Source organism: Prosopis cineraria, unplaced genomic scaffold, assembly GCF_029017545.1.
Source record: "Prosopis cineraria cultivar Desert tree isolate PC_DT_omini unplaced genomic scaffold, ASM2901754v1 PC6, whole genome shotgun sequence".
NCBI lineage: Eukaryota > Viridiplantae > Streptophyta > Magnoliopsida > Fabales > Fabaceae > Prosopis > Prosopis cineraria.
This window is the reverse complement of record NW_026555337.1, coordinates 22,230,503-22,242,634: the sequence shown is the minus strand read 5'-3', so window position 1 is coordinate 22,242,634 and position 12,132 is coordinate 22,230,503. Positions and strand designations below refer to the sequence as shown.

Genomic DNA, 12,132 nt, shown 5'->3' with positions numbered 1-12,132 from the left:
TTTTACCTTTTACTTAAAATTGTGATTGTTAGGAAAGTGTGACTAAGACACTAGTACATTCAAAAGGACAAGTTGAGTCAGCGAGATAGCATTCTGTTGTGGCTTTAATTTTTTATAGGATTTAAAGTGGTAAAATAATAATGCATTAGGCTTCTAAAATAATTTTTGTGTTAGGCCACAAAACCCCTTCAACACGTCCCTGTATCTAAGTGTTCAGTTTTGAAAATTGTAGAGGACTAAACAAGAGCTAGTTCCTAATACAACCGGTGGAATTGGATGACCCAATCTATTAGAAAACCATGACTTTTCTTGTGTTTATGTCAAATTTAGGAATTAAATAACGTAATTAAATAATATTTTTGGTGTTTTTATATTACGAAATTTTGAACCTGGGCAAGTATTCCACCCTACCTCTAAAATATACTTACCCTTTGTATAGATTTTAGGGTCATCAACAATATCTAAGTAATTAAAACGAATTAATCACCAAATTAATTCAATCTTCCAACACCCCCTCCAGTTTGACTCGGTGCTCAACTTGCTAATAGAAAACTATGAGGGAGGTGAAGTGAATTAAGCCGATGACTAATGACAAGTAATGATATTCATCCCCGAATTACTATTCTACTTATTTGAATTAACATGGTGTCTACTTCCAAACTCGAACGAGTAACTTGCGTTCTACTATTTTAAGACAAGTGATCGATGAGAATAAACTTGATATTCAACTTCATAAAAAAACAGGTTCCAGCTTTCATGACAGGTGGATTTTAGCTAGTGACCCTCAAGTGCAACACCAATTCTCCTTTCTTGGTGCTCTGACATAAAATTGTACAGAAGCTTCCCGAGATGAATGACTGGAACAATGCTGATAACTCTACTAGCTAGTTATTATGTGTGAATTCATGATTTTAGTTTGCCTAAGAGCATTATTATTTTTCCATTTTCTTTTAATCAAAATCCAAGAGTTATTATATTTTGTGTTATTATGGGTCATGTGGCGCCTGCCTCAATTGCATCTGCATGATATATTTTCCATCAATATATTTTTTTTTCGGGCTTAAAAACAAAGGTGAGCGTACAATATTGTTATTGATTATGTGAAGATTTGCATTTCTAACTTCATGTCTTCCTATATGGCACGTGAAATCGAATTATCATAGTTAGCACGTTTTATGCATTGCATGAAAACAACTTTCCAAAAGTATACTTCCTTATTCAAATTAGCCTGCCCTAAGAAAATTAAGTTTGATAATTCTTTGACCACTGTCATTTTTCAATGATATATTGGTGATAATATATGTTTTAATTTGAGTAAGATAAAATAATCGAATGTTCTTTGCAATTCTCTTTTAGCTAGATGGAAAATGTTTTCACGTCACATGTTTCATAGAATCCCTATCTATAGTTACGTTAAAACTACGTAAAACTATTCAAACAGTTACTATCTCGATATTTACTCAATTTGTTTTGTCATTAGGGTTTTATTATTAATGTGTTCTCATTTGGGACTTGATTATAACTCTCCAAATATCTTACTTTATTAATACCACTCCCATTTGATATTTTTTAAAAAGTTACAGTCTCAATAAGTTAGTTACATCTTTAAGCTAATGTTATCTTTTCATATTTGTTCTTATTTAGTTAGGGAATCTCACTTAAAGGTTTCAGTTGAGTAGTTTATTAAGGGTATTTTTGAAAATACTCATTAATTATACATTGAAAAATTAAAAATACCTTAGCAAAAATGCCTTATATTTTTTAATGGTGCAAATACCTGACATTTTTAGTAATTGTCATATACTTGTACAAGCCGACGTTTTAGAGACTAAACATGTACTTGGCACTTGTATGCTGCTAATACTTAGGTTCCAAGTATGCATATTATGTGGGTGAAAATTTTCTTTTACATATAAATGATTATCTAAAAAAAACCCATTAATTATTGTTGTTTTAAGTCATGATGACGTAAGGACGTGTCTTATGTTAACCACTTTTCACGCGTATTCTTTATTTCTTTTAATACTTAACTTTTGTCTTCACCTTTTCATTGGCTACTCTTATTTTTTTCGCTTTCATACTTAATTATTTTCTTCACCTTTCAAGAAAAATACCTTCAACTATTTTTGGCTTATCTTCACTCGAGCATATGTCACTATCATGCAACTCTTTCATAGGTATATCTTTGATTTTATCGGATAATTTCATACTTTATCCTAATCATTGCAAACAATTTTATAGGTGTTAGTGTGCCTTCAGATAAGTTATTACAATATATTATTCAACATTGATTTTGTTGGAAAATAATTGTGTCCCTTGTAACTTGTCCAACGTGGCACTCACAGTAATTAAAAATATTAATAAAAATATTAAAATTGTTTAGTATATAGATTGATAAAATAAGTATATGGATCAACTTGCATTGAATTCAAGTATAGAGATTGAGTTACAAACTCTATGAATCTATAGGACTAAATAATTAATTTCCCCTTATTTATATATGTAACATTTTATTCCAATTGTTTTGTGAGTTTTGATATATATTGTTAGAAATTTTCATATTATTTATGATTCATTTTTAGAGCAAAATATATTCATTAACCTTTAATTTCATTAATATTCCTGAAACCACCCCATATTTTCAAAATATAGACTTTAATTAAATTTTAATTCTGATGAAAATAAAGATTCTAAAAATACTTTTTTTATTAACTAAAAGGACAATATAGCAATTTCAAACTTACTAATAAAATGCTTTCACTATGACTGATTCGATTAACTGATGTGTTCGAACATGATTCAAGAAGGTTTTTACATGTTTGGCAAACTTTTTTTGGAAAAAAAAAATATAAGAATACTAGTGCAGTGCAGCTGTGTCAATAAAATTTCTCTCAGTTTTTAGTATTGCTTTAGGCATAATTATGATTTCAGTGACTTGAAAGGTATATATGAGCATATATTTTTTTATTTTGACATTAAAAGATTATATTTTGATTCAATCAAATCCAAAAACTTAAATTGAGGGGAAATTTGCAATGGTAATATAAAATATGGATAAAGTGCATAGGGAATTGGAATAATATAGTAAAACAGAAAGTGACCATGTGCAACAACCTTAATCAGTCCATCCCACCCAAAACATCTCTCACTTTCCATGTAGGATGCCAATTGCGTGAATTGCATGCATCTGCATGCTTTACAATGCATCACCGCTCTTAACGATGTGCTTTTTATATTGTCATGTACATCACAAGAGATATTGCTGAAATAATTTGCAATCTTACAAGTATGGAAATAATGGTCTTAGATGTTAATATCTTCTAGCTTTTTAAATAAACTTTATCAGCACCTTATTAGAAACATTTGTTTTTCCTTTTTGTCCTTTTACACTTGGGTCTTTTAATCATATCCAGAGGCTTAATTCTAAGGAAATGGGTGATCTTCTAAATTTAAAAAATATGAACCCATTCACATCGGTGCCCATGGTTTTCTTTGCCTTGCTTTCTGCCTTTTGGAGTTTTGGTGCTCTTGAGAGCAATATGGAAACCATTATTTACATTTCATCTTTACTATCTTGATCATTATACTTTAGATCCCTCAGCTACGTATTTAGACAATGTGAAATCATTATCTTTGATCATTATACTTAAGCGTAGTTGCAAACAATGTGAAATCATTAGTGGAATATGTGTGTGTGTGAAATGTAAGGTGAGGCAAATTAATTAGATGGATAGTTCATTAGCCATATATATATATATATTATAAGGTCAATGAGGATTATTTCTTTTTAATTATTTTTTGGTTCTAGAGCCATTCCTTTAATTAAAAACTGTACATTGGAAACTTATGATTATTTTTAACAAGTTAACAATGTAAGAATGTTTTCTTAAACTATGTGAAAATGTTGGAAATACCTTATGCCCAACTAATGTGTGATTTCTCAATACAAATAAGACAATTGGTGTTTTACTAAAGTGTCCCTTATGTCAACAAGTATCAATATGTTCTTTCAGGTCATTTACCAAGAAGTATTGGAAACTTGACTGAGCTTCAATTGTTACGTCTTATTGCCAATAACTTGGAAGGTATGTATCTAACAAATCATAGTGTTATTATGTTTATTTTATCTGTTGCTAAATTACAAGAAATATTTGTAATAAAATTGGTGATCTAACAAACCTAAACATTGTAGATATGTTATGATAGTTTGATAAATTATGTATAAATTATATTGAGACTTTGAACCAATAGATTATTGGTTGTTTGTTTTTGTTCTTATGAGCAACTCCCTTTTCGTTCTCCACATCGTCACATCATCACATAATAGAGTTATTGAATCAATAGTTGTGAGTTTTGATAATATTGTTAGAACCTTCTCATATTATTTATGATTCATTTTTATAGTGAAATATATTCATTTATATTTAATTTTATTAATATTTCATAAACTATCACATAATTTCCAGAAGTATACACTTAAATTGAATTTTTTACTCTTTTTAAAAATACTTTATCAAAGATTCTAAAATTCTTTTTTATTTATTAAAAGGTGCATCTTAGCTATTTAAAATTACTTTTTACCCTTGTTAAAGACCATTAATTCCATTCCTAACCTATATCAATTTCCCTCCCTTGCCTTTGCACGAACAATGGAAGTACACAAAAATGCACCCTTTTTGTATTTATCTAATCATTTATGAACCATAATATATAATAAGGACAATTTCAAATTTTTTATATTTATGATAATGTATTTTTCTCTCCTATAACTTTTTTATAATTAACAATAGAGCTGAAATTAGTTATTATTATTTTCCTAGACCCCGGTTTCTTTTAAATACAAATTCAATAGTTATTATATCACAATCACAATAACTTTAAGAAAATGCATTCATAAAATTATTTTCATAAGTATTTTTTCTTTTATCATAATTTTATACTTGAGAATTCATAATAATGTGGTCTTTTTATTATCATATTGCAGGAAATATTCCTCAAACAATTGGTGAGCTCACAAACTTGAAAATTATACAATTCTTATCTAACAAGTTGTCTGGCCAAATACCAAGGAATTTTGGAAACTTGACAAAACTTCAAGAGCTAGACCTTGGTGAATATAACATTGAAGGTACACTTTCAACTAATCATGCCGTGTAACTTTTTATCATATTTGTGTTATTCTTGGGAAAGTTCATTCAGGAGCTATATCATATAAATATATGTCCCCGCCACTAGAAGTAAGGGTCTCCAAGTGGTTCATTAACAAGTTTATAGAAAAAGGATGAACCCGAAACGTTTCTTGTAAATTTTAAAAGTTAGATTATTTTAAAATATTACCATACATAAACACTTGAAACATTAAACAATTTTTCTTATATCTTAATCAAATACGTGGAAAATATTATCAATATAATTGCTATGGGACAAAGTTAAATTTTATATCTTTAAGCGTTAATTTTTTTCCAGGCAATATACTAGGTAATTTTCATCAAATTATGATGTTCTAGCTACTATTTTTTTTTTCCCCTCGTTAGTTCTTTTCTCAGTATATATTTGTGTGCATTTCTCTTCCTGTTTTTCCTTTTGTTTATAAATTTGTGTGTGTTCTAGAAATTCTATTGTTATATGTGAATGATTCTTTTTAACTAATTTTGCAAACATTGGTTTGAACTAGAGATTAGGCTTGCCGAAATACTTTATTTCTAATGTCAGATAAAATGAACAATATATAATATGCAACACTGCAAAAGTTCTACAGCAGCATGGACGATATATTTCACATTTTCTATTGGATTATATCACCACTCTATGCTACCTACCATGATATAACTATAATATTTGGCTTTGCTTCCAATTTTAACTTCCATTAATTGGTCAATATAAATTCCTCTATAATTAATGGTTTTGATACATCACTATTGTTAGGATTCTAGATGTGAGACAACGTTTCATATAAAAAACGTAAATTGTTAATAAAAGTATCATTGATTTTCTTAGTTCAATTGCACTCTAAAATAGCTTTTTTCTTTTTATACATTGTTGCAATAGGTATATCTTAAAAGATATATGTACTTATTAAGAATTTTTATTTTAGAAAGAAATTAAAAAATGTCTTTAAATCTTCTATAGTTAGTCTTTTGGATGTGATATTTTCCTGAAAAATTGTTCAACAACATTGAGTATAGTGATAAAGTTCAATATAAGTGAAATTTAAATGACATATTATATTTTTTAACAAAATTTATCCAAAAGTATAAAAAGCTAATATGATGTATTTGGCTTGTGAATTGTGTTATGATTCAAAATATTTAATTTATATTGAACCGCATTTTTTGTTATTTTACAATATAATATTTAATTTTTTCTGTTGAATTTATGAAAGGGGTTTTTAGTTTTTGCAAATTAAATTGAGGCACATGTAAAATGATTTTGGATGTGCTAGTTAACTACTTCACTTATAACACTATCTTCTCATGGGATACATTCCAAAAGTCAGTGGTCTAGGTTTTTTTTTTTTTTTAATATTGTCGGTCATCTAATAAAGTTATATTGCATCCTTTTAACACGTTTCATGAAATTTAAAAGTTACAAAATCTGTTCCTTTGTATCAAGAAAGATTTGGTCTGATATCGTTTGTTCAGTATATTATGCTTTATTCATTTTCACTTTTAATATGACTTTATTTTTGGGTTTTAATTAATTGTTTGGCAACATAAAGATGCATTGGAAACTTGATATACTGTTAGTAAATGATAGTTTGGTACTATCGATCATTTTATTGCTTTTTGTTCTCCTTTTGTCTGTTGGAAAACACAATCACTTATGCGACCATGTTAATATATACATCAATATTAACATATAAAATCTCCATATCAGCCATTTCCCTTAAACTGTAAACAGAATTAATAAATTGGAAAATAGAAAACTGTAGTCCGTATAAACCAGAATCAACATAGCTGTTTTTTAGGCTAAAAAACAGAGGTAAGCATGTTCCACAATGCACAATGCCAAGATTTGATTATATTTGAGGTGTAGGGCAAATTGTAGGAAAGATAAAGAGACTTCAATTTTTTTTTTCTTAGATGCTAAATAATTAACCACATCGTATATTATGTAAGAATTCGTTTGTAACATTACTAAGTATTGGAAACTTGACTAATTCAAATACAAATACAAATAACTTAGCACAACCAAAATAAAATTAGAGAATCTGAATACTTCTTTATGCTTCAAAACTCATTTGCAATATGTATTAGAAACTTGACTAGGCTTGAAGGTTTGGATCTTTCTTCTAAGTTACAAAGTACTCTTTCAGTAAATGATATAAGTGCTCTTCATTTTTTTATTTAATAAAATATGTTAGCATAAGAAAATATATAACAATGTTCGTACTTTTTTTCTTACAAAAAAAAAGTTTTTGTAATTTTTGTTTTGTTGTTATATTGCAAGATGCATTCCTAAACTAACTTGCAGATATTTTTGTCATTCATAGGCAATATTTGTCTACATGCATGTTGAAGTGCAATATTGTAAACATATCCAAAGAAATTTTAAAAAGTAAAATAAATGTGAGGAACCTGTGTTAACCATCACTGTGCGTATAATATAAAATATTTGTTTGAGTTATGCGAAGCTCAACAAAATATTTATTAAAAATTAAAGAATAAAAGAGAATATATAAAAGCCAAAAAAGCCATACTTATTTTTTTATTTAGATTTAATTATTTTAAGAATGAATTGTAATATTTTATTTTTGAATTGGCCATCTATCTGGTTATATTATTTTTTTCTTCATGCGTCTATCTAGCGAATTGTTGAAAAAAACATGACAAGACTATGTTCCAATTTTTATATTAAAATTTGCTGAACTTTAATCCATCTTGTGATATTATATATGCTGTGGGATATATTTCTTGCCAAGAAAAAATGGTCCATTAAATATGTATGATCTTGAAAAATTCCTTCCATCTTAATTGAATTATGAATGCCTATTTTAGTTGTCAATACTAACCGAAGTTTAAAAATACAAGTGACATATTTTAACATATAATTTCTTGTGCTCATACAGTTATTTCACCCTAATAGCCACTAATTGCCGTCATTGCACAAACCAGAAATTGTTATACTATAATTTTATTTGAAATGATAGTACATACCAAAAGGAAATAAATTTGCAACTCTATTAGGGTCCAAGAGCGTTATAATCTTTTCTCCTTTTATTTGCAATTTTGAAAGCTATATTTTGATTCATCACAATAAATTTTGGTCTTTTATTGGTTGTCATGCTCATTTTATGATTTACTCCAATTATAGCTTGGTTGTTCCCCTTATTTTTTATTTGATTCAAAGTCATCTGTCACTTTAGTGAAATTAACTCCACTAGTTCATTGCTTCTCTAAATTTACTTCAAAATTTTAAATTGAGGAGGAACAAGTTTTTCAACAATGATAATAAATTTAATTGGTCTTTTCTATATCACATTGTAGGAGATATTCCCAAAGAGATTGGTAATCTTAAAAGCTTGACAAATCTATATTTAGACCTCAATCAGTTTTCTGGTCAAATACCGTCAACAATCTTCAATATATCTGAGTTGCAAGAGATTGATTTAAGTGGGAATAATTTGTCAAGAGGCATTCCTTCTAATATATGCAATGGACTTCCAAATTTACAATATTTGGCTCTTCAAGACAACAACTTATTTGGAGCTATACCATCTAGTTGGGCACAATTCAAGCATCTCAAGGTGTTAAAATTAGAAGAAAACTTTTGACAGGTACGTATTACCAGAATATGTCAAATATCTAAATTTAATCATAGCAAATATATTTTTATTGCACTTTTGTGTATTGGTACTGATGAAAACTGCAGAATAAATTGGAAGTCCACATCTCTTATTTTCATTAAAACAAAAATCCTCCATGAAAAATGAATTATATTTATAAAGAAATACAAAATCTCAGTAGAATGTAGTAAACCTGTTTGGAAAATATGTAAAGTAATATAAGAATTTGATATTTTGTATTAGTAAATATAAAGTTAATTTGTATAATTTTTAAATTTTAATTGTCTAAATCCAGTTGCTCCAAGTCCATCTTCCACACTGATATATGACAATGATATACTAAAACACTATCTAATTGTTGCCTCATAAATAAACCTCAATATAATCTATTAGGAAAAATTGTTTTCAATATATTTAATTTGTTGTTCAATTTTTTATTTTCAATTTACTTTATAGTAAAATGGAAAATCAAACTCTTTGATAGATATTATTTTCCTTACTTTCTCCACATTGTCATGTAGCGTTGACTAGTTGCATAGGAGGAGCCTTACACAAGCCAGATTGTGGAGCCATATGAGCGCCACATGTTACCCATTTTTCTTCTACAGAACAAATATGATTTTGAAATACCCCTTTCTTATCTAATTTAAACTGCTGAATTTATGGACAGTAACTACTATATTATCAAAGATAATATATTTTGATTTTGACAATTTTTGGATATATATATATATATATATATATGCTTATAGTCAATCATCTCTACAAAGTTCCGTATGCCATCTCGTTTTATCCATTTCATGAAATTTCAGGATCATAAAATCTGCCACCTTGCGGTGTTTATGTACCCTCACTTTTACTATACGTCATTAACGTTTGAATTTACAAAATAAAGTTCAAACAACATATAATTGTATCCACAAACTTGCTATTCATTTTTCTTTCAATATATAATCTTTAACTTTATAAACCTCTTAGCATTATGATTTTCTGTTGTTGCAGGAGATCTACCAGGAGATATTGGAAACTTAACCATGCTTCAAATGTTAACTCTTGGTTACAATAACTTAAAAGGTATCCTTACAATAAATTATAATCGCTAATTAATCCTGCTTCCCTGATTGTCGTGGTTAAATCTTAACGAGCTTTCTTACTGCAAATTAAGAGGCAATAGAAACTTCACTATGCTTCGATTTTAATATTTAGATTACAATTACTTTTCAAGGATATATTATTAACTCTATCAAATCTCTAACTTTTGTTTCTTAGAAATGATATTTTAATTATAATTTATGCTTGGAATTGGTCAAAACTATAGGACAAAAAGAAATTCTCCATCTTTTATTTTCAATTAAACAAAGTTCGTTTTTCACTTATACATGATGTGCCCATCCTTCACTGTCAATATATATATATATGGACCGAAAGCTAAAATCTAGGTGGATGACATCTGTGACCCCTCAACATTAAACCAAACATCTTTGCTATATTAAGACAGTTACACAAACTTTTCTATTTCATTATTTTTTAGTATTAACTTCAAATAACTTTACTGAAACTGCATTTCCTATTTTGCTCCTAGATTTAGTACATATGTGGGAATAAGAAATCTTTGTAAGCTTGACATGTTATATTTGTCACAGGACAAATTTAGTATAGATCTATACTTCCAAAATGTTTTTTAACATATCGACTTTGAAAAGTTAAGTTATGATCTCATTAAAAAAATTTTATCAGGTAATATTCCATCAAATTATGGGAACCTCACTAATTTGTATAAACTCTCTATAGAAGAAAACAGTTTGATTGGAAGGATTCCAACAACAATTAGTAGCATACAAGATCTTCAGTATTTGAGTCTTGAAGGTAATAAGCTACATGGTGCAATCATTGAAGAGCTATGTGGAATGCCAAGACTTGCTTATTTATATCTAAGTGAGAACAAGTTTTCTGGATCAATGCCGCATTGCATGGGAAATGTTACCTCCTTACGAGAACTTCACCTGGACAATAACAAGTTAACTTCAGAAATTCCCTTTTCTTTTTGGAATTTGAAGGACATATTGATCATAAACTTGTCTTCAAATAGTTTAGTTGGAAATCTATCACTCAATATCGGCAACTTAAAAGCTCTTGTGTCATTGGATTTGTCAAGAAATCATATTTTAGGAATCATTCCCTCAACCATGGATAGCTTGCAAACTTTGCAAAATCTCTCCTTAGCATATAACAATTTGCGAGGAAATATTCCCAAATTACTCGGAAATATTCCAAGTTTAATGAATTTGGACCTTTCCCATAATAATTTGTCTGGTGAGATTCCCAAAAATTTGGAGTCACTTGTTTATCTAAAGTTTATCAATCTCTCATTTAACAAACTACAAGGAGAGATTCCCAGTGGAGGTGTTTTCAAAAATTTGACTGCTGAATCTTTTATGATTGATGAAGCTCTTTGTGGTAAACAAGAACTAAAAGTACCTCTTTGTAGAAAAGGAAAAAGGTCATTCAATAAATCACTTTTATTGAAGTGCAAATTACCCATATTCGTGTCAACAATTTTGACTGTTTTAGGCATCCTCTTTTAAACAAAGACAACCAAATTCATGGGATTCTTTCGAAAGGGACTCACCAATTTTAGGAGGACAAAGAAGGATTTCTTATTTTGAAATTCTAGAAGCAACTAATGGATTTGATGAGAGTAACTTTATTGGAAGTGGGAGTTATGGTGATGTGTTCAAAGGAAAGCTTTTGAATGGGATGATGGTTGCAATTAAAGTATTTAATTTTGATTCTGAGAAAATGTCAAGGAGCTTTGAAGTGGAATGCAACACAATGCGCAATGTGTGCCATTATAATTTGGTGAAGATCATAAGTAGTTGTTCCAATGTTGATTTCAAGTGCCTGATAATGGAGTTCATGCCTAAAGGGAGTCTTGAAAAATGATTGTATTCTCATAACTATTGTTGGAATTTTCTACAAGGGCTGAATATAATGATAAATGCAGCATTTACTTTAGAATATCTCCATCATAGCTTGTCAGCACTAGTAGTTCATTGTGATATGAAGCCAAGTAACAATTTGTTGGATGGTGATATGGTTGCTCATGTGAGTGACTTTGGGATTTCCAAACTTTTAGATGAAGGGCAGTCTAAAATACATACAGAGACGATACCTATAATTGGATATATTGCACCTGGTAATTATTCTAAACTTAGATTCACCATGTCCTTTTTGCATTTGTATTTTGAGAATGCTTTCCTTTCTTAGTTTCTTTTAGATTACATTGGAGTCACCTTATTAAATGCTGGTAATATGGGTCTGCCAACCAACTTAAAAAAAAAATAGAC

General features: G+C 28.7%; 1 protein-coding gene across 1 annotated transcript; it reads left to right on the top strand.

Annotated features, from left to right (window-relative positions):
- The first annotated feature begins 3,431 nt into the window (after positions 1-3,431).
- On the top strand, positions 3,432-11,728 carry LOC129313998 (receptor kinase-like protein Xa21). Its single transcript, XM_054957380.1, has 6 exons — positions 3,432-3,435; positions 4,014-4,085; positions 4,985-5,128; positions 9,788-9,859; positions 10,523-11,259; positions 11,357-11,728. Exons 1-6 carry the CDS (start codon positions 3,432-3,434, stop codon positions 11,726-11,728), a joined length of 1,401 nt encoding a protein of 466 aa, XP_054813355.1.
- The last annotated feature ends 404 nt before the right edge of the window (positions 11,729-12,132 follow it).